The sequence below is a fragment of the Terrapene carolina genome, unplaced genomic scaffold (genome assembly GCF_002925995.2).
Source record: "Terrapene carolina triunguis isolate 2854851 unplaced genomic scaffold, T_m_triunguis-2.0 Scaffold397, whole genome shotgun sequence".
Classification (NCBI taxonomy): Eukaryota; Metazoa; Chordata; order Testudines; family Emydidae; genus Terrapene; species Terrapene triunguis.
The window spans coordinates 843,844-864,378 of NW_020664748.1; the positions used below are offsets into that span (position 1 = coordinate 843,844).

General features: G+C 65.8%; 3 protein-coding genes across 3 annotated transcripts; 2 read left to right on the forward strand and 1 right to left on the reverse strand.

The window, feature by feature from the left end:
- Positions 1-852: 852 nt before the first annotated feature.
- On the forward strand, positions 853-7,504 carry CREB3L4 (cAMP responsive element binding protein 3 like 4). Its single transcript, XM_029912958.1, has 10 exons — positions 853-923; positions 1,476-1,628; positions 2,205-2,397; positions 3,126-3,265; positions 3,591-3,686; positions 4,214-4,320; positions 4,542-4,610; positions 4,969-5,053; positions 5,508-5,604; positions 6,117-7,504. The coding sequence occupies exons 2-10, from the start codon at positions 1,476-1,478 to the stop codon at positions 6,401-6,403; spliced, it is 1,227 nt and encodes a 408-aa protein (XP_029768818.1). The 5' UTR covers positions 853-923; the 3' UTR covers positions 6,404-7,504.
- Positions 7,505-11,618: 4,114 nt separating this feature from the next.
- Positions 11,619-13,316, forward strand: LOC113407793 (cocaine- and amphetamine-regulated transcript protein-like). Its single transcript, XM_026658078.1, has 3 exons — positions 11,619-11,729; positions 12,300-12,383; positions 13,209-13,316. Exons 1-3 carry the CDS (start codon positions 11,619-11,621, stop codon positions 13,314-13,316), a joined length of 303 nt encoding a protein of 100 aa, XP_026513863.1.
- A 769-nt stretch (positions 13,317-14,085) lies between these two features.
- Positions 14,086-19,100, reverse strand: JTB (jumping translocation breakpoint). Its single transcript, XM_024207427.3, has 5 exons — positions 18,883-19,100; positions 18,455-18,495; positions 17,669-17,754; positions 17,333-17,412; positions 14,086-17,037 (listed from the first exon to the last, which is right to left on the reverse strand). The coding sequence occupies exons 1-5, from the start codon at positions 18,945-18,947 to the stop codon at positions 16,881-16,883; spliced, it is 429 nt and encodes a 142-aa protein (XP_024063195.3). The 5' UTR covers positions 18,948-19,100; the 3' UTR covers positions 14,086-16,880.
- Positions 19,101-20,535: the final 1,435 nt, after the last annotated feature.

Here is a 20,535-nt window from a genome sequence, read left to right on the forward strand (position 1 = left end):
GTACAGCGCCAGTGTAGCCAAGGCCTGAGTGTGTGAGAGAGTGAGAGAGACCCTGTGTGTGTGTGAGATCATGTGACTCCATGTGTGACCCTGTGTATGTGAGAGAGATCATGTGACTCCACGTGTGACCCTGAGTGTGTGAGAAGATCATGTGACTCCACGTGTGACCCTGTGTGTGTGAGCGATCACGTGACCCAGTGTGTGATTGGGCGGGTGCCTGCCATGGACTGCCATGGTGCATGCCGGCAGGGTGGGTGGTGCTGCTGCCCAATGGGCTGGCCATGCCGGGAAGGATGCGGGGCCTGGGTTAAGCCTGGGAGGAGGGACAGCATGAGGCTCCCGCAGGTCACTGGGCCAGGCTTGTGCTGGCCGAGTGCTGTAGCTGTCACACACACAGGACACCACAACCTGGCCTGTTTGCTTGTTCCCTCCCCGATCTGCCGCCCCAGCCCGAGGGGCCGGGGAGAAATACGGGGCTGAGCAGCACCGGGGACAATGCGTAAGGAAGGGGCACCCCGCACCGACGCGCCTCCCTTTGCCAGAGGGGCGCTGGAGAGCAACACCCATGGCCCTCTCCCCACAGCCCCTGCCCCCCTCTTTGCAGGGCTCCCCACTCCCCAGGCATAGTCCTGGGGCTGCAGCCCTGTGTCTCTGGGCCCGGGGCCCTTGCAGGGAAATCCAGTCCATTGACTGCCAACACCCAGGCCCGAAGCCTCCACCCGCCACACACGCTGGCAGCTAAAGCCCCAGCCTCGTCCGGGTGCACTGGGTGCCAAGGAGCCCTTTGCCCTTTTAAGGCCCCGGCGTGGGCGTTGGCTGGGGCTGTCCAGGATGCCGGAGATCCTGGTCTTAAGCAAAAGGCTTCAGTGTTCGGTGCAACCAGTCTGGCTGGGTACCAACCTGCTCCCTGGAACAAGGCGAAGGTAGGTTGTGCCGCATAATCGCCCCAGGCCCAGCCCTGGGGGCCCAGCACCGGGGCATGGAGCCCCCCGGCCACTCCCAGCCGGCGCCTGGCGCTCAGGTACCAGGGGATTCTAGAAACGCCGCTCTCAGCGAGAACAGGGACTGACTTCCCCAGGCACCTCCTGGGAGACCCTCAGCTTCGCAGCCAGGGCTTTGTGAACCAGCAGAAAGTGTTTCCCGTGTGTGTGTGTACACACGTGTGTGGCTCTGCACGCATGTTCACTGTGTGCGTGTGCACATGTGCCATGGGAGTTTGCATGTACGCTGCGTGTCCGGCGGTGTGGCGAGCGTGTGACCCACAGGTGCTCAGAGGGGTGCTCGGGGGGAGCAGCGCCGGGCCCTGTACTGCACATGACGGGCCCCGCTCACAGACCACAGGTGAGACTCGTGCAAGGGGACGCCCAGCCAGGCTTGCGGGTGCGCGGGGTGCCTGGTGCTCTCGGGGCGGGGGGAGGGGGGCAGTGACACTGCCTGACCTGCTCTCTGTCTGTCTGTCTGTCTGTCCGTCCCAGATGGGGGAGCCCGGCAGCCCCGCACTCCAGGCTGTTCTCTTCGAGCCGTTCCCCAGCAGCACCGTACGGAGCCCAGATCCCCCGTTCGCCCTCTCAGAGCAGGCTCCCGCCCTGGAGAAGGGCTTTGAGGAGTGGGCAGTCAGCGGGGGCAGCGTGAGTCGGAGGCCGAATGCAGAGTGGGGAGGGGAAGGGCAAGCCGGGGGCTCAGACACTAGCCCAGGTGGCCTGCTCTGCAGCACGGGGGCAGGAGCAACATAGCCCAGGTCGTGGGGTCCGCGCTTCCCAGGGCCCTGCCCCAGGTCCTTAGCCCCATGGGGCCCTGCCTGCCTCCCTGAGGGGGGGGTAAGGCTGGCCTTGCCCCTCCCTGCCTGGGGGATCCCTCTCTGCCAGCCTTCTAAGGCAGCCACCTCTGGGGAGGGAGCCAGCAGCTGTCCCACCACATGCAGCCAGGGGCCGGAGAAGGGTCCCATTGGGCTTTGGCCCGGGCAAGGGAGGTCAGGCCCCACTCGCGGCAGACGGGCCATGGCATTGCCGAAAGCGCCAGCAGGCAGGGCCTGGGCGCCCCAGCCCCATTCCGAGGCCCGGGGCCTAGCACTGCCCACAACCCCAAGGTGCCCCCTCCGGCTCCTGGGTATCTCCCAGCCACGTACCAGCCCAGCCTGGGCTGCCTCCCGTGCCGGGCAGGCCAGGGCTGCCGGCCCCAGCCAACGTCCCCGGTGCCTGTTGCAGGGGCTGAACGACAGTGAGCCCGAGGACTTCCTCAACGTGCTCATCAACCCCAACGAGGTGTACAGCCCGGGCAGCGACAGCGGCATCTCGGACGAGCCCAGCTCGGCCAGCCCCCAGCCCGGCGAGGGGGCCCCCGCCGCCTTCTGTGACCAGAGCGCCCCCCTCCACAGCGACGTGGTCTCCATCCAGCTGGGTGAGCGTGGCGGGGGGCAGCCGGCCCTCCGCTGTCCAGGGCGGCTGGCTCTGGGCACGGATCACAGCAGCGGAGACGCCAGCGCTGGGCTCCCTGCCCCTCCCAGGCTGTTGTTTAGTGGGGGTGGAGTGCAGCCTTAGGCCGAGGGGAGTCAGTCGTCCCCCCGAATGCTCCACGCTGCCCCACTGCTGCCCCTTGTCCTGCCGATGGGGCGACCGGCGGAGATGAGCGCTCCCAGCCTGCAAGGGGGCAGCTTGAGCCATGTAACCAACCACGTTGCATGCTGGGAGCTCCCATCCCTGCCCCTCTGTCCATCCATTCCACTGCCCCCCCATCTCTCTGTCTGTCTGTCTGCTGCACTTTGTACCCCAGAGCCCCAACGTCACCCCGGGCCTTTGCCCCTCACCCCAGGAACAAGAATCAGCATTTGAGCCCCCGCCGGCCCCGAGCCCCAGCAGCTCCTCCCCCCTCCCAGCTGGGAACCAGGGAGGTGGGGGGAGGGGCTGAGGGCAGCATCTCAGGCCCCCACACCCAGGGACGCTCGCCCGGGTGGAGGTGGGCCGTGGAGATGGGCCAGAGGAGCAGAATCCCCACTCAGTCCCGGCCTTAGCGCTCCCCGCACTCCTGCCCCGCCTGTCCCAGGCTGGGCACACGGGAGGGGGCTCTGCCCCAGGGAAGCAGCCATCCCTGCCTCATCCCTGACCCCCGTGCTGTGTCTCTGGCCCCAGGTGACTGGTCGTCCCCCCTGCTGATCCCTGACGCCTGCATCGTGAATGAGCTGCCGTCTGCACCCCCGTCCGCCCTGGCCAGGCCTGGCACGGTGCCCATGGTGGTGAGCGCTGGGGACATGCAGGCAGCTGTGGCCCTGGTGAGTCGGCTCAGGATCCCCCTCCTCATGCTGGACTGTCCAAGCCAGCTTTCCAGCAGGGGGGAAGGGCCGGGCAGGGCTCGGCTCCCCCCTGCCCCCAGCAGCAAGGAAAACACTTGGTTTTCCCCTGGTCCCAGCCCACAGCCCCCTGCCCCCCACCTGTAGCTGAGCAGCTGCCCACAGTGCCCGAGGTGCTGCCCGTTCCCCAAACCCTCTCTGGGATCAGAGAGAGTCGTGCCCCTCCCCGGCCCTGAGGGATGTGGGGGGCTGGGGGAAGGGGAGGGAGGACCCCGCCCCGGGCTCTGCAGAAAGTGATTCTCTCCAGCAGCTGCAGTTCCCGGATCTGTTCCTGACGGACGAGGAGAAGCGGCTGCTCTCGCAAGAGGGGGTGTCCCTGCCCAGTAACCTGCCCCTCACCAAGGTACAGGAGCCAGCGGGCGTGAGTGTGCGGGTGGGAGCCAGTACCGTCCTGAGCGTGCCTCGGAGCGTGCAAGGAGCGTGCACGAGGGCCCGTGAGCGTACCCATGTGCACAGGCTCAAGAGGAGAGGGTGACTGCTGGTGCGCGTTTGCAGGGCAGAGCCCGTCCTGCCTCGGGCATGCAGCCAGCAGGTTTTAGGACTCACCAGCTCCACCAAACCGGCCCCAGGGCAGGGAGTGGCCAGTCCAGCTCCACCCACCTGGCCCTACCCGCCCCTGCAGGGCCTGTGGGCTGGGAGCCCTCCTCATGCCCAGGGCAGGCAGGGCTGCAGCCATAGAGACCTGGCTGTTAACCCTCAGGGCAGGGGGAGCCCTGGGGAGGCTCAGACCAGAGACAAGAACAGGGACTTGCCCCCCCAAACCAGCTCCCTGCAGCTGGGACCCCTGAAGCCTGGGGGGACGTGAGCAGCGCTGCTGGAGGGCAGGGGGAGACGGCCCCGCTGAGCTTTCAGGCGGCGTCTGCCCCCCAGGCCGAGGAGCGGCTCCTGAAGAAGGTGCGGAGGAAGATCCGGAACAAGCAGTCGGCCCAGGACAGCCGGCGGCGGAAGAAGGAATACATCGACGGGCTGGAGAACCGGTGAGAGCAGGCCCCCCCCGCGCACAGCCCCCCCCCCCCCACGAGGGCACTGCCGGCCCTGCTCAGAGCCAGACACCGGAGTGTCCCCCACTGCCGAGCTGACCCTTCTCCGGCAGAGCCTGTGCCACGGGCGCCAGGTGTCTGGGCGTGCGGGGGCAGGGAGGGCTCTGGGAGGGCAGCCGGCAGGGACCCCAACCCCCCTTGCTCTCTTCTCCTGGCAGGGTGGCAGCATGTTCAGCCCAGAACCAGCAGCTGCAGAAGAAGGTGCAGGAGCTGGAGAAACACAATTTGTGAGTGCAATAAATCCACCAGCCCTCACGCCCCGCCCAGGGCTGGGAGAGAACCCAGGAGTCCTTGCTCCCAGCCCCCCGCCCCCCCTCTCTAACCGCTAGACCCCACTCCCCTCCCAGAGCCAGGAGAGAACCCAGGAGTCCTGCTCCCAGCCCCCAAGGATCAGGGTGCATTAGCAGAGCTGTGGGGAAGCCATTGGAAGGTGCGGGGGTGTTGGAGGGTGGCTGGTGATGCAAGGGGTCCCTGACATGATGGTGGCACAAAGGCCAGTGGGTGAGCACCCGCCTGGCTTCGCTGCTGGGTTCTGTGCCCCTCCCTCCTCAGGAGCCCCCCTCGGACGCTGTCTCCTCCCCACAGGTCTCTGCTGGGCCAGCTGCGAAAGCTGCAAGCGCTGATCAAACCCATGTCCAGCAAGGCAGCGCAGACCAGCACCTGCGTCCTGGTATGGGCCAAGCTCCCGCGCCCGCGGCCCCACGACGGCCTGCTCCGGGGCAGGCACAGAGCGCACGGCCCCACGCATGGCACAGAGCACGTGGCCCCACACATGGCACAGAGCGCATGGCCCCATGCATGGCAGAGCACGTGGCGCCTCGCACGTCACAGGGTGCACGGCACAGAGCGCACGGCACAGAGCACGGCCCCACACACGGCACAGAGCGCACGGCCCCACGCACGGCGACACCCACACAGCACTGCGCACAATCCACGTCTACGCACAGCCCTGCACAGCCAGACAGTCCCGCTCCTGTGCACACCCGCAGAGCTAGGGCCGTGCCCGTGCTCAGAGCCCCACACAGCCCGGGCCCCGCTGTGCACCCACTGACCCCCCCCGAGCAACCCCCACCCCCCCGCTCCTGCACAGGGGCTGGGCTTTGACCGTCTCCCTCCTCCTGCAGATCCTGATCTTCTCCCTGGGACTCATCATCTTCCCCAGCTACAGCCCCCTGCGCAGGGGGGCGCAGGGCAGCCAGGACGGCTACCAGCCCACCGGAGGTAACAGCTGGGACGCTGGGGGGTGGGGCTGAGCTGGGGGGCGGGGCTGAGCTGGGGCGCGGGCGGAGCTTCCCCATAGACCCAGAGAGGGGTCAGAACCGAACACCCTGCCCCAGAGCTGACCCTCTCCAATGAGCTCCCTGGAGCCGTTCCCCTCCAGGGCGGATTCCTGGCGCTGCCTGGCCTGGCGCTGCCCAAAGGGATCTGTCCAGAGACCCGGCCACAGACAGCATCTGTCTCCCCCCCGTACCCCCCCCCACCCGCCCAGAGCCCCCCCGGCCCCAGGGGGCCCCCCGCCCCACCCGCCCCCAGCACAGGGCACCCCCCATGCCCCCACCCCACTGGCACAGGGCCCCCCAGCACAAGGGGGCCCCCTGCACCCCCACCCTGCTGACACAGGGCCCCCTGCCCCACCAGCCCCCAGCACAGGGCACCCCCCATGCCCCCACCCCCTGGCACAGGGCACGCCCTGGCAGCCAGCCCCTAATGCTGCCCTTCCCCCCACACCCCAGTGATCTCCAGGAACATCCTGAACCAGGGGGAGTTCTCAGAACTGGCCGAAGCCCCCGGCACCCAGGAGCCGCCGGCCCCAGAGCCTGAACCACCCGTGGGGGAGCAGCTGGGGCCCGAGGCCGCGGCGGAGGATGGAGTGGAAGGGGCAGACGGGAGCCAGAAGGGCACAAACACGTCCGCTCAGACCCAGCTGGAGCAGCCGGCAGCTCCCATGGGGCTGCCCCAGGGGAACGGACCCGGAGCCAGCAGGGACGCAGCTAAGTCAGCCCATGCCGACGAGATGTGAGGGGCAGCAGGGACCAGACTGGCCGGAGAGCTGCTTTGCCAGGGCTGGCTGGGGGACGGGGGGCACAGCATCTCCAGGGGTCCCCTGGGGCACCACAGAGTCTGGACGAGCAGCAGCTTTCGAAGGAGTTTCAGCACAATGCACCATATTTTCCCTATAAACCAGCGATTGGAACGCTCCGGGGAATACACATTCCCTCCCTGTAGTGCCTTCGTCGACGATGAAAACGCGTTCGACGGCGTAGAGATCAGTGCAGGGCTGAAAGCTCTCGCAGAGCAGGGCATCCACACAAACTAGATCAAACTACACAGGAAGCAAATGCTGACGGCACTACGGATAGAACTTTGTTTGATACCCCCCTTCGCATCCCAGGTAAGAACGGTGTGAAACAAGGAGAGACGCTTTCCCCGAAACTCTTCACAGCCTGCCTCGAAATGTTAATGCGGCGGATGAATTGGGAGGGTGGAATCAACATCAACGGAGAGCAGTGAAACCATCTCAGATTCGGGGACGATATTGTGTTGATCGCTGAAAATACTACCAGACTGGAGAAAATGCTACGAGAACTCAACACAAAAAGCAGCGAAGTTGGACTGAAAATTCACCGCTCCAAAACGAAATGTACGCGGTCTGGTACCTGGCCAAAAGCCCGAATAACAATCGATGGAGAACCAATCGAAGAAGTTGAGCAATACGTCTATTTGGGCCAAGAAATTAGCATCAGGAAGGTGAGCTCTCGCGAAGAAGAAAGCAGGTTGTGCGCATTCAATTCTATCAAGGAGGCTTTTGACTGGAAGGAAATAAGTAGCCGCAGTCAAGCTCCGCCCACAACCCCCAAACTCCACCCACAATTCCACATTGCCCAGCTGTTTCTACTAAAATGCTCAGCCAGGCAATTGTCCACCATTAGGTTCCAGAGTCAGCACCGTACCCCAGGCTGCTGGCGCCTCTCTCTGGGCTCTCTGCTGACCCGGGGGGGGGGGGGAGTTTCGTGGGAACCAAAAGGGCTAGAAATGTTCCGTTTTAGACTAAAACTTTAATGGTGCCGGCTGCACCAGGCGCAGGAAAAGGCCGGTCTGGGCGGAGCCTGCCCCCGGCGCATGGCAGGGAGCTGGGTCATATCGCAGGGCGTGCTAGTGGCACAGCTGTTTTCTGTTATGAGCCCCACCTACCCCGTGCCAGTGGCGGGTGGTGTCTCTAGTTAATAAACTATCCTGTTTAGTTTTCACCCGGCTCTGGGCTGGGCTGGGACGGGCGGCTCCGGGCGCAGAGAATGAGAACACATTGCTGTGAGGATCTCAAAGCACCTAACAGGCTCTGCAGAAACATGGGGTTTGCTTTACCTAGCACTGAAATGCAGCTACCTCTGGGGTGGGCCTTGGCAGCTGTGCGACAGCAACGTACACAACAGATTGGGCCCAGAAGTGAAGAAAAGGATCAGATCCAACCGGAACGACAAGGGGAAACCTGAGCTGGAGCCAGGGCTAAGACACCACAACCTGCCGGGGTGAATGTCATATCTAATCGCAGCCCCCCCTCGCACAGAGCGCACCCCTCCCCCACACCCTGCAGCACAGGACCCCAGGGCATGGGGGTCAGCACGGCTGCCAGGGGAGCCCCCCAGCCCCAGTGCAGCTGGGCCAGGCTCTGTGTCCTGCTGCCGCTGGAGGGAACAGGGCACGGGAGCTCCTGAGCCGACGCCGGCCCCACCTGGGACTGACACGGGGGGCTCCGGCCCTCGCAGGGCTCTGCTGATGGGCTGAGCAGGGCGAGGGCCCAGCCCCGGGATTTTGGCTCTACACAGAGATGGCAAAGAGCCAGTAGTGCCAGCGTTAGCGCTGCCTCCCGCCGCCCTCCTCCTCCGGTGCCCAGGGAGCCGGCTGCCTCCCGAGCGCCCCGGCCCCGCAGCAGCCCCGGGCCTGCCTGCACTGGGTGTTCAGGGGGGCTCCTGGGCATGGAGCAGCCGGGGTCAGGGGCTCTGGGCGCCCATCAGGCCGGCTCCTGTCCGGCTCCACTCAGCTCCTGGCTAGAGACCTCAGGCTGTCGGGGGCTCATTGTCCCTGCCCTGGGCCCTCGTGCCCCCCAGTGGGGCGTTGGGATCTGGGGCGGTTGGCATCCCCCCGGCCCCCGTTGGGGCCGACACACGGGGAGGGGCCAGGCCGCAGCGCCAGGCTCATTCCCACACAGCTGAGCTGTTAGAAGCTGCAGCCCGGGCCCCCCCCCCGTCCTCCCCTCCGACAGCCGAGCCCCCCCCTGCTCGCCTGCCCTGAGCCCCCGGGCATTTGCGTCACTCAGGGAAGGAGATTTCCGGCCACGTGGGCGAGATACTGCTGCTCAGGGAGCCCCCGAACCTCAGCTCTGCACTAATGAGGCAGCTCGGGGGCCCAAGGGGCTGCTCAGCCGGGGCTGGCGGGGGCTGCTGTGGGCTGGGGGTGAAGGGGTGGCACTGGATCTTCCCGGGCGCCATCGTGATGGGTCTGCTCCAGCCGAGACCCCGAGTTCTAGCCCCATGGGGGGGTTCTAGCCCCCTGCTAGCCCAGCCCCCACTCTGATGGTGCCCCTCAATCTCGTCCTGCAGCCCCCTGCTAGCCCAGCCCTGGAGCCCCTCCCCGGCTGCGCGAGGCAGATTAATATTAATGGCTTTTAGCTGAGGCTCCCCCAGGGACTCATCCCTCAGCGCGGGGCGGCAGCAGGGCTGGCTCCAGAAAACCAGGGCGGGGGGGGGGGGAGAGAGCCGGGACTCCTGGTTCTATTCCAGCCTCTGCCACTTGCTCAGCACGTGGCCTTAGGCAAGTTGCTGCCCTTTTCGTGCCTCAGTTTCCCCAGGAACAACACGAGTCGCCAGCCCCCTTGGGTGTCTGTGATGCTCCGTTAGTGACTGGACAGACCCGGGGACGGGCCATGACCTCTGCCATGGCTGCAGCCAGGCTCCTGGGCCAGCCTCACTGACCCCTGACATCAGGGCCCAGGGGGCCAGGAGAGACCAAGAGGCTGATGGGATGGAGCTGATCCCCATCTCCGCTCGTGCCCCCTGGCTCTCCCCCCCCCGGGGGCCACCAAGCCCCTTTTCTCCTCAAACCCAACTGCTCATCCACAGCTGTGAGCCCCCAACCCCCCCTTCCAACCTCCACTGGTGCCGCTCCCCCATCAGCCACCCCGGGGCACTGCCGGTCACCCCCTGCCCAGGCACCCGACACACCACAGGAAGCTGCCCCCCAGGATGTGGTTAATCCCAGTGCAGACTGGCAGGATTACGGGGGGGCGGATTAGCTGGGCTTGTCCATCCCTTACATAACCTGCCACATGGCACACGAAGCTGGGGGGGGGGGCGGCTCAGGGCTCTGCTGATTTGGATGCATGGAGGGGGCTGGTGCTGGGCCAGTGTAGGGTGGGGGGTCCCTCGGGCCGGCGCCTCGTACTCGGGGGAGTGACTCATTCTAGCAGTTCGTGGGCAGGAAGGCACCTGTTAGCGCCCGGGGAGCATTCACGCAGCGATGCCAGGCTGGTGGGGCAGGGCTGGGGCCGGGTTTCTTCCCCTCCCCCCAGATCCACCCGTTGTGCCAGGCGCTGCCCAGAGACCTCCCAACCCCCCATGACACCTCAGATCCACCTGCTGTGTGTGGGGGGAGCTCGCAGGCCCCTGCCTCCCCACAGCACTGGCTCTGCCCAGCGTCCCCAGGCCCTGCACTGGGCACAAATCCAGGGTGAGCTCACGGGGATGGGCGAGTGCCAGGCGCTGTCCCACGGGGGGCGGCGTCCCCTGGGGGGCTGGCACCGAGGGGCCGAGCGGCTCTGCGACAGCAGCTGCAACCAGAACCCCCCGTCCATACAAGGGCCCATCTGCTCCTGGTCCAGCCGGGCACACTGCCCCATGGAGTCGAGGATAGCCCCATCCAGCAGCCCCCGAGGGGCACGACTGAGCTCGAGGCCGTTGGGCCAGGCCCTGCCCCGAAACGCTCACAGCCAGGGCAGGCAGAGGGGCAGGGACGGGGCCGTCACCCAGCAGGGCAGCGGGTAGAGCCCGGGTGCCCTGGCCCCCAGTGGGCGGGAGCCTCCTCCAGTGGCTTAGAGGGGAAAGCCTGAAGCTCGGGAGCGCCCGGCAGGAGCCCGGCGCAGTCAGCGTCTCTGCCCGGGGCCTGGCACGGGCTGGCGGCTGGGAACACCAAGGCGCCCAGATGCCAGCAGCCCTGCTCACGGCCCGGGAGGGCAGCAGCTGCCAGACGCACGAGGGTTAGCGCGTAACCTTGGCGACGGGGTGCATTCGGGGACCCCCCAGTCTGCAGCAGGAACTTGTAACCTGGTTCCATTGGACAGCTGCAAATGGGGCCCGGGCCCTGTGCCCACAGCCCAATTCTGACACGGGCCAGGGGAAAGCTGCCCAGCACCCACCTGGCAAAGTCAAGCAGAGCTGGGGTGGGATTTTATCTGTCCTGGGGCCGAACCGAGCAGGGACGGGTCTATTGTTCCTACGCTGGCTCCAACCCCGCAGCAAACAGGGGAAAGCGCTGCTCCCGGGAGAGCCCCGGCAGCCAGATGCCTCCTCTCGGCTCACGTGCCGAACAATCGCCGAGCTCCTCGGGATTTGGCCCAAGCTCAAGTTGTCAGCAGGATGGAGAGGTGGACATGGCCGAGTGCGGGAGCCGGCGCCTCGGGGACGGACAGACAGATGCTGTGATTAGCTAGATGGACGCACATGGGCCCAGCCAGAGCGCTCTGCCGAGAGACAGATGAGCGCTGAGGGGATAGATACCCAGACACCGAGATTAGCTGGATGGACGGGCGTGGGGGGGGACAGACACACACTGACAGAGAGATTTCGCTGCCCGTTGCCAGGGGCAGCCCTCGGGAGCTGGCAGACGAGGGATTTGTTACATTTAATTCCCCTCTTCTTCGCCAAACACATTTTAACCCTCTCATAAATATTGACGCCCCCTCGGGCGCCTGGCTCCAGCCCCCCCATGACTCCTCCATTCATCCTACTCCCCGCAGCCTGCCCTGGCAGCAGCCCCCCGCCCCCTCAATGGGGGAGGAGGTCTCTGTGCCAGCCCCTGGCGTGCTGCCCCCAGCCTATCAAACCTCAGCCCCCTCCCCGTGCGTGGGCTGGGCGCGCGGCTTGCCAGGTCAGTCTCTCCCCGCGCTCGGAGAGGCACATTGGCAGCAGGCACCAGTCCTGCCCCAGCACCGAGGACAGCTCCCCGCCATGCAGCCATCCACCATGGTCCTGCTCTGCCTGGCTCTCCTGGCCCACCAGGAGGCAGATGTGGATGCCCGGCTACCCCAGGACTTACCCCTGAAACACTCGTACCAGCCGCATGAGAAACAACTGGTGAGTTCCTATCTCCAGCCTGGCGCGGGCGCGACCTGCCGTGCCACCCCCCAGCACCTCCCACGGGCCAGGGCATTCACCCCAGCCTGGCTGCCTGTGTCCTTGCATGCACACGCGCCTCCTGGTGACCCCCGGGGTCCCTCACGGCCCCGAAGGCTGAGGTAGTCTGGAGAAGGGCAGGGCAGCCCCGATGCAAACCCCGGAGGAAAAGACTCTTAGAGGCCAGGTGGAGACCCAATGGGGGCAGCGTCGCCCCATCACTGCGGGGTTCTTGCTCTTTTCTCTGAAGCGGCTGGTGCTGGCCAGCGTCACAACCCAGTCCCTGTGCTCCCCTGTGAAAAGCTGGGTGGGACAGTCTGCTGCAAAGGGGAGCATGGGGGGAGAGGGGCTGGGCAGGCAGTTTTCAGCCCCCCAACTGGCTGTGTCAGTTTCACAGGAGGGTGAAGACGGGAGCCCTGGATCAGGCGAGGGCGGGGCAGGATTTCCAGCAGACCAGCTCCTCCAGCCTGCCCCGGGGGCAGCACTTTGCTACTCACCGTCCTCCTTCTCCTTGTCTCACACCACACCCAGCTGGAGGAGCTGCAGGACGTGCTGGAGAAACTGCAGAGCAAGAGGATTTCCACCTGGGAGAAGAAATATAACCAAGTCCCCAAGGTACCGTCCGGGGCTGACCCGGCCCCTTCTGGTTCCGTGGCTAGAGGATCCATGTGGGTAACTGAGGCCCCAGCAGTTCTGAGCTTTCATTTCTCTGCCCGCCCAGCGGAGTTTGTGAGAGTCCCTCTTCCAGGGGCAGGCCCGGGGCAGCTCCCTGGCTGGTGGGACCCTGCTGTGCTCCCTGGGGATTCGTCGGTGACCAGCCACGCTCCAGGGCGAGGGTTTGCTTTAGCAGTCTAGGTGCAGGGTGGGGGGCCTGACCCGGGCCCTGCAGAGCCAGACAGGAGCATTTTGGAGCCATTAGAGCAGTGGGCCTCAACCTTTTTCGTCTGGCGGGCGACGGACGACAGGCCACCGCGGACCATGGCTGGTGGACGAGCATCCACCGAAATGCTGCTGAGAAGCGGCAACGTCAATAGGCTTCGAAAATCAGCAGCATTTCGGTGGTGACACCTCTGGATGACGCTGCTTCTTGGCGGCATTTCGGCGGATGCTCATCCGCCGGGCAGTACGGGGGCGCACATAGATGCCCCGGTGGGTGCCATGGTGCCTGTGGGCACCGCGTTGGGGACCACTGCATTAGAGTGATGGGGAAAGGGCAATTAACCAGAGGTGCCAACGCTGGGATTGGGCCCAGCCCCCACTTGGGCAGCCAGTGCCCACCCAGCGTGCTGCAGGCCGGAATACAGCCCCTGCCCCACAGGGGGATCGTACTGACCCCCGAGACCCTGCTGCCGAGGGGTTTCGGGGGCCCGGCTGTAAGCACAGGGTCAAAAGGCCCCTGCCGGGGGGAGCCCTACAGCTCTGCCTCCCTTGTCCCCGCAGTGCTCCATCGGCCAGGTCTGCGCCGTGAAGAAGGGTGCCCGCATCGGCAGGCTGTGCGACTGCCCCCGCGGAGCCACCTGCAACACCTTCCTCCTCAAGTGCCTGTAGCCGCTGCCTGCGAGGGACCCCCAGCCCAGATCATCTTCTCATGCCGCTTTGTGTTGTGCTGCACGTGCCTCCGCTTCCCCCGGGCAGAGTGCCAGGCAATGGCCACGCTGCTCAGCAGAGCCGAGGAAGGGGGTGGTGATAGACGGTGGCAGGGCCAGCGTCTGCTCCAGGAGGCTGCCGCAGGGCTGGGGTCTCCTGCTGTCTCCAGGGCAGCCGCAGGTGCTGGGCACACCCCCACCCCGGCAGCATGGCCCTTTAGACTACGGCGAGGGGGCCAGAGCCTCCCCTGGCACCAGTCGGCCCTGCTGAGCCCCCACAACTCCCAGCCTTTAAGTCCCCCTAGCACTTGAGAGAGGGACACTTTGGAACATGGGGCCCTGCCAACAGGCTCCTAAATCCAGCAGCGAGCAGCCTGAGCTCCCTCCCCCACTGGCTCTACGCCCAGGGCCCCAACCCTGCCAAGACCTAGGGCCATGTTTACCCCTGTCCTGCTGCTCCAGGGGTCACGACTTGCCCTGGTCCCTACAGCACTTTGCAGGGCTCAAGCTCCACGAGGGATTCAGGTGCCTGAGCCCAGCCTCCCGATCCTCCGACCACCCAGTTCCCAGAGACGCTGCTCAGCCGAGACGGTGAAACCAGGGCTGCAGGTTTGTCTTGCTTTCAGTTGCTGCCTGCAGCCCCCTAGCTCCCCCAGCCCCCTCGCTGCCCGGCCCCCCCGCCGCTTGCCCCCTTAGCCAGACACTTTGACCTTACAGCCAAACCAAACCACTGCTTTGAAGGATTTTTAATGACATTCCTGGTTCCATTCAGTTTTGTAAAAGCCTTTTAAAAAAATAAACCCCAACCGTTCGAGCTGAGCCAAGCGTGGCCACCTGCAGCCTCTGTCTAGCGGGCAGGTGACACCCCCCCAGCGACCTGAGACCTCAGCGGGACTAGACTGGAGGGAGAGCAGAGGGGAGGATTCGAGCCAGCCTGTTCTTGGGAACCGCCAGGCCTGGGTGAGGGTCTGCCCCAGAGACCCCCTGGCAGCACTGGGTCCCAGGTCACCAGCCCTGGAGCCTGGCACCAAGGGTCAGTCACCTCAGCCCCACGGAGCAACTGAGCCCAGGGCTCGGCCCCGGGCAGCACTAAGGGGACCGGAACAGGAGGGCTGCAGGTACCAGGGCGGGGGAGGGAGCCGTGAGCTGTAACTCTCCCCTTATGGGAGCAGCAGGAGCTCTGTGGGGCCGGTCGGGCACCTTCCTGGGCCAGTCCCACAGGGAGTGATGCTAGCTGCACCGGGGGGATGGTTGCGGGGCGCTCTGCTGGGGGGAGGTTGGAGGGTGCTGTACAGCAGTGCACGGGGCTGCTCTCCAGCGAGAGGGGGGAGCAGCTGGGCGTGTGGGAGGACATGCCCCCCCGCAGAGCAATGACACGGAACCTCCCTCAGCACAAAGGCAGCCCCAGGAGACAAGCCTGAATCCCAGCTCCCACTTAGCTCCAGCGGCGCCCACGCTCCCCTCCCTGCCGATGTTCGGGGCGCCCGAGGGAGGGCTTGGCCCGCTGCCCCTTCCATGCACCGGCCGGTAACAGCCGCAGATAGGCCAGCTCATGGGGGGAGGGATGTTTAAATGGCGCTCCAGATCCCAGCCCAGCCCGCTCCGGCTGGGGCAGGGACAAGCAGGCTGTTGGGAAGTTCCTAAACATCCATGTCAGTCTCTTCTGTCCCCCTGCAGGGCTGCCCCGACCCTGCTGTGAGCCCAGGCAGCCCAGAGAACATGGCTGGGAGCTTTCATCCCCCTCGCCATTCCCGAGGTGCAGCCAGGAGCAGGCGACACTCGGCGCTTTAATCAATGTTACCCTAGGGAGTTTAGGAGGAGCTGGTCCCAGCCAGCACTGGAGGGAACCCACCTGCAGGGGGCATGGCTCCCTGGTCTTTGAAGGGGGTAATTAGTGACAGCTGTGACATGGGCTCCCTGGCATGCTCAGATCATTGCCCGCAGGATGGGACAGAAACACGGACCACTGAGCTCAGACTGATGCCCATTACCAGCACCAGAGACATCTCCTCCATCCCCTCCCATGCACCCAGCCTGCCCCTGCACAGGCTCAGCTGCAGCAGCAGGGCGCAGTGTGACAAGACACGTGGTTCCCAGGAGACTGGGCCAGCGGAGCGGGAGGTCAGCGCTGGGACTTACCCCAGGAGCTAGACACTGATCAAAGCCCTAAGCCCAGGGGACACCGCCAGGCCCCCAGGGCAAATCTTTGCCCTGCCTGTTGCTCCAGGCCCCCAGCTGGGAGAGACGCTGGCTTGGCCAGGACTTGCTGCCCTAGAACCGGGGTGACGGGGACATGAGGGAAGCGGCTAACCTGGGCGTTCCTAGGAGGAAGGGCACATTGGTGCCCAGAGGCCTGGCTGAGCTCCTTATACACCTGCAGGAGGCGCTGTGCTGGCAGGGGTAATAGCATCAGCCCAACTCCAGGACAGTGGCCAGCCCAGCAGTTTCCTACCACAGGGATCCCGGCAACCCCACAGCCGGCCGGGGGGAGCAGCTCCCCCATCCCCTGCAGGCGGCTGCATCACAGGCAGGCAGTGCCGGTCACCCAGCTAGAGGAAACCGTGCCCACATCTCCCCTGACCCTGGCACTCGTTAAAGCAGAGCCATGGGGCCAGTCTGATAAGTTCACTGCAAACAGGCTGGACAAGCTTCGAGCCCCTCGTGCCCCCGAGACCAGCCCCGGCATCAGCACGGAGCAGCAGGGAAGCGTGTGCCAGGACCTGGCCTGCTGCTCTGGGGTCATGGGACGGATGCACCCAGGGCAGGGAGAGGGCTGGCCGGACTCCCTGAGCAGACAAGCCAGCTGCCCGGCACTACACGTCACCCTGAGGGAACGGAGGAGCCGCTGCCAATGGCGTCCCTCCTTTGCTCGAGGGCTGCGCTGTCCCTTGCTGCCCCTCAGCCAGGCAGGGTCACGCTCTGCTCCGGCAGGAACTGGACAGCAAGTCCCGCCCCAGCCTGCGGCCTGTATTAACCAACTGCCTCCCTCACTGCATCGGGCTGGACAGCCAGCACAGCAGGGCACTGGCTGCCCAGAGGCGGCTCCTGCATCCAGGCTCAGGGTTTACTGTCTCAGAACCTGCGGAAGGAGGGGGGCTGTGTTAATTCTGAGGGATGCAAGGTGGCAGCCCCCACTGGGCACACGCCCCATATCCCACCAGGAGCTGCCAGTCACAAAGGGACTCCTCGTGCGCACTGACGGCAGGAGAGAAGGGGCTAAGAAGGGATGGGACCCCGGCCCTCCGCATGGCAGGTGAGATGGACCGAGGGGAACCCCCAGCCGGCTGCTGAGTCTCCAAGGAGCAAGCCGAGTGGCGTTCGGCGTGGCTCTGAGTTGGCTGAACCACGTTCCCAAGTGGTCAGAGAGGTGCTCTCTGCCAGGACACAGCAGATCTCGGTGTCTGACGCCAGTCTCCTCCTCCTGCAGCTCCCTGGAGCGGGAAAGGGGATTAGCATCCGTGCCCCAGTTCCCCGCACAGGACAGAGGAGGTGGGCAGCACCGGGGCTGCTGGGAGGTCGACAGATACTAAATGGACTCTATCTGCTTGCGAACTTTCTCCAGGGCCTTCCTGTCCAGCACCCTCTGGCGGCACATGACCAACAGGGCAAAGACCACAGCCACACAGATCATGGCCCCCTCGAACTTCCAGAAGCTGTGCGCTTCCGTCACCACTGAGCGGCAGCTGCAGAGAGAGGAGAGAGTCGACAGGGCTGAGATCAGAGCGCCGCACAGCCAGGCAGCTCCAAACAGCTTGGCCAGCGGATTACAGGGGAGGCTGGCTGCAGTGGGCCCCATTATAGCCATGCTAGGTGCAGTGTCCTCCCCCCCCCCCGCCGAGCTGAGGTGCTCCGGATACAGCATGAAGCAGCCACGCCCAGGAGCCCAATGTGACTCCCCGGGCTCTGTCCCAGTAAGCCCGGGCCGCCCCACACTGCGCCTGAGCCAAACCGAACCGCAGGGTCCTGGCCTTGGCTTACCTCCTGTACTCCTCCTTCTTGGACACGGCGCAGTTAATTTGCTCGATGAAGCCAGTCGTGCTGCACTCGGGCATCGTCTTCTGCAATCAAACCAAACCCACTTTCACACACTCTGCGGGGCAGGCTGTGTCATTCCTCCTGCCAGCCCTGAGGGGTCTCTGCTCCGCAGGGCACAACAGCTGGTGTCCCCCCACCCACCCTGAGGGATCTTCAGGCTGACCCAGGCAGGGTGCATCCCACGCAGCACTCCCCAAGCAAGGGACCAGGGTAGGGTGTAACCACCAGCACTAGACAGCAAGCCCCCCACCCCCAGCCCTGCTACCCAGCTGCACTTACTGCTTGGAAGATCGTGCATGGGGCACAATCCTGAACAACGACAAAGTCTTCTGCTTGCCAGCACAGCGTGGCCACCAGCGGGCTCACTGAGAAGAGAGGGGAGAGGGGTTCAGAGTCTTGCAATCGGAGTGGCCAGGCTGCGGAGAGGAGGTGCCACTTTGGATAGAAGGGCAGACGACACCCAGGCAGAAGAAAGATTTTACTGTCAGCACTCGTCAGGTTTCCACTGAGTCTAACAAGCTTGTGAGTGACACTGACTGAGCCCCAGCAGAGCACATGCCAGGGCGGGGGGCCCCCAAGAAAAGGGTCTTTGATACTTTCTGGCCAACAGCCTCCCCCCATCCCTACGATGTCACCAAGAGAGTCTGGGTCAAACCCAAACTCAGTGTGGGGAGCCAGGAGCTCCAGGCTCTGCCCCCAGTGAGTCACCCACCCCCAGGCCCTGCCCCTAGGACTGCCCCTCACAAGAGAATTAGCCCATCTGGAGCATGTGCATCCTCATTGCAATGGGACGCTCTGCTGGGATTCTCAGTCCCACACAGAGGCCCCAGGGATAAACCCCACCGGGGAGGGTGTGTGTGTGTAGCTGAGGACTTGTATTATGGCACCGCAGCTCACCCCGGGGGGCTCAAGGGCGGGGGCTTTATCTCCAGGAAGAGCCGTGCTCCTGCCCTGACCCCGCTGCCAGTAAGAGCCCTGCAGGCCAGACGGGTGCCAGCTCTCCACAAACCAGGCCCCGCAACCATGGGCACATTAGCAGCGCCAGCTCCATCGCCTGGCACCCACCTGAGCGCTTGGCCTCACTCGACGCCGTCGCCTCTGCCAGCCTGCAAGGAAACCAGAAAGGGGCCAGTGTAGTAAACCAGGGGGGCTCTCGGGACCGAGCAAGGGGGCGGCTCCGCCCCAGGGCCCCGCCCAGCCAGGGGGCCAGGGCCGCCCACAGGCTGCCAAAACCACGGGGGCTTCGCCCGCAGCTTCACCCGTTTGCCCGGCTAAACCCTCAGCCCCCCCCGCACCTGCGGGGCCTCCAGCGCCAGGCCCCGGCTCCCCACGGCCAGAGAGTGGCTCCGTGGGGGGGTCAGGCGGGGGGGGGGAGGGCGGGCGGGGCGCCCAGCGGGGGGGGGGTAGGGGGGGGGGGGCGGCAGCGGGGGGGCCCCGGGGGGGGTCTGGGGGGGGCAGGGAGGGTCCAGGGGGGTCTCCCGGGCCCCGCTCACCTGAGGCTCCAGGCCAGGGCGCCGAGCGCGAGCAGGACGCAGCGCCCCAGCGCGCGCGGCCCCATGGCGACGGGGGGTCCCGACCTCGCTCTCACCCGCCTCGCCCTGCTTGCGGCGCCGCCATCTTGGCCTGCGCGGGGCCTTCTGGGAACTGCCAGCGAGAGGCGGGGCCAGAGTGGCGACGGCGGCGCGGGGCATGACGGGAAGGGCGCAGGCTGCGGGAGGATTCCAGGGGCTCGCGGGGGCGGGGCCTGGTTGGGGGCGTGGTCTATGGGGCAGCCCCCTGGAACTGGGGAATCCGCTTCCCCCATAGCTGGGGGTCTCAGCCCCTCAGGGCTGGGTGCAGCGCCCCCCCCCGGGCAGGATCGGGCCAGCCCAGCCCCCAGGATGGGCGAGTGGTTGGGGGGGGGGGCAGCCCCCTGACCCCCGGCTCAGCCCCAGACACGGGACCCCCAGGGCTGGCGCTGCCCACGGGGTCCCCGTTCCTTCCCCACACTGGACCCCGCTGGCCGGGGCAAGGCAGGGACGAGCTGCCCCCGCGTGCCCCATGCCCCGGGGGAGACGCTGCTCCGAGGGCCTGGGGGCAAGATGGGCAGGAGCCCCCCCGGCACAGCACTCGCCTCAGGACCCAGGTTCCTGTCCTGCCCTGGTCCCTGCAGGCAGCTCTGGCCCAGGGCCCGTCCCACCTCCACATCAGCCCACGGGGTCTCCTTGGCCCAAGCAAGCCTGCGCTGGGGTGGGGGCGAGAGCCGCTCCTGTGGGCCTAGCCTGGGGGGGCTCCTGTCTTAGGGTGCTGGGAGCCAGAGGCTGCCACGCAGAGGGCAGTGCAGGCAGCCGGCCTCGCGGCGGGGGTCACATGGCAAACACGACGCTGTGCAGCTCGAAGGCTTTTCTCTTCCCCCACCAGAAGCTGGTTCAATAAAAGGTCTGAGCTCGCCCAGCCTGGCTCTGGGGGCTGCAGCTGCCTTGCTGGGGGTTGGACAGGCCGGCCAGGAGCACAAGACCCAGGACAGGAAACAAAAGGGACACAGGGGCCCGTTTTCATGGGCTCAGCTGTGAGAGGCCCAGGAGAAAAGCAGAACCCAGGTGGAGCAGGGGTGTGAAATTTGCCCTTTAAGGCTCTTTGCGTCGATGGTCTCAGGCACATGCAGGAGGGCAGCCCCACACCAGCCTCCATGCTGCCCATAGTCGGGGCTGTCCAAGAAACACCCTGGAGCCGAGAGCGAAGGCACACGCTGGGGCTTTATATTGTTAATTACATCGCGCCGGGCGCCCGAGGCACGCAGGGGGCTCTGCCGGCCCCTGGCAGCGGAGACACTGGGCCCCACGTTGGGCTTGGGGGCCCTGGGTTTTCGACAGACATTCCTATGTGTGATGGAGCAGCCAGTCCTATTGACAGTGTTTGCCTGGACCCCGGGGGACCCGCAGGCTGGTTTGGGAGAAGGGATCCCGGCTTCCCAGGGCTTCGAATCAACGCGCCCCTGGGAGCAACTAGCAGCTGCAGCATGGCCAGGTCTCCCCCGCATCACCATCCTCTCCCGCTGCCCTTCCTCTCTGCAGCCCCCCTCTTCTCCAGCTCCTCCCTCTTCACTCTCCCTCCCCCCTCTGCTCCCTTCCCCAAATCAGCCTGCAGGTCGCCTCCCGTTCCTCCTC

Coding starts and splice junctions, on each gene's coding strand:
- CREB3L4 (XM_029912958.1), top strand. CDS start 1,476: ATGGGGGAGCCCGGCAGCCCCGCACTCCAGGCTGTTCTCTTCGAGCCG. Junction 5,054..5,507: donor AGACCAGCACCTGCGTCCTG/GTATGGGCCAAG, acceptor CTCCTCCTGCAG/ATCCTGATCTTCTCCCTGGG. Junction 5,605..6,116: donor CGGCTACCAGCCCACCGGAG/GTAACAGCTGGG, acceptor CCCACACCCCAG/TGATCTCCAGGAACATCCTG.
- LOC113407793 (XM_026658078.1), top strand. CDS start 11,619: ATGGTCCTGCTCTGCCTGGCTCTCCTGGCCCACCAGGAGGCAGATGTG. Junction 11,730..12,299: donor AGCCGCATGAGAAACAACTG/GTGAGTTCCTAT, acceptor CACCACACCCAG/CTGGAGGAGCTGCAGGACGT. Junction 12,384..13,208: donor AATATAACCAAGTCCCCAAG/GTACCGTCCGGG, acceptor TTGTCCCCGCAG/TGCTCCATCGGCCAGGTCTG.
- JTB (XM_024207427.3), bottom strand. CDS start 18,947: ATGGGGCCGCGCGCGCTGGGGCGCTGCGTCCTGCTCGCGCTCGGCGCC. Junction 17,413..17,668: donor CATGCACGATCTTCCAAGCA/GTAAGTGCAGCT, acceptor GTTTGATTGCAG/AAGACGATGCCCGAGTGCAG. Junction 17,038..17,332: donor AAGAAGGAGGAGTACAGGAG/GTAAGCCAAGGC, acceptor CTCTCTCTGCAG/CTGCCGCTCAGTGGTGACGG.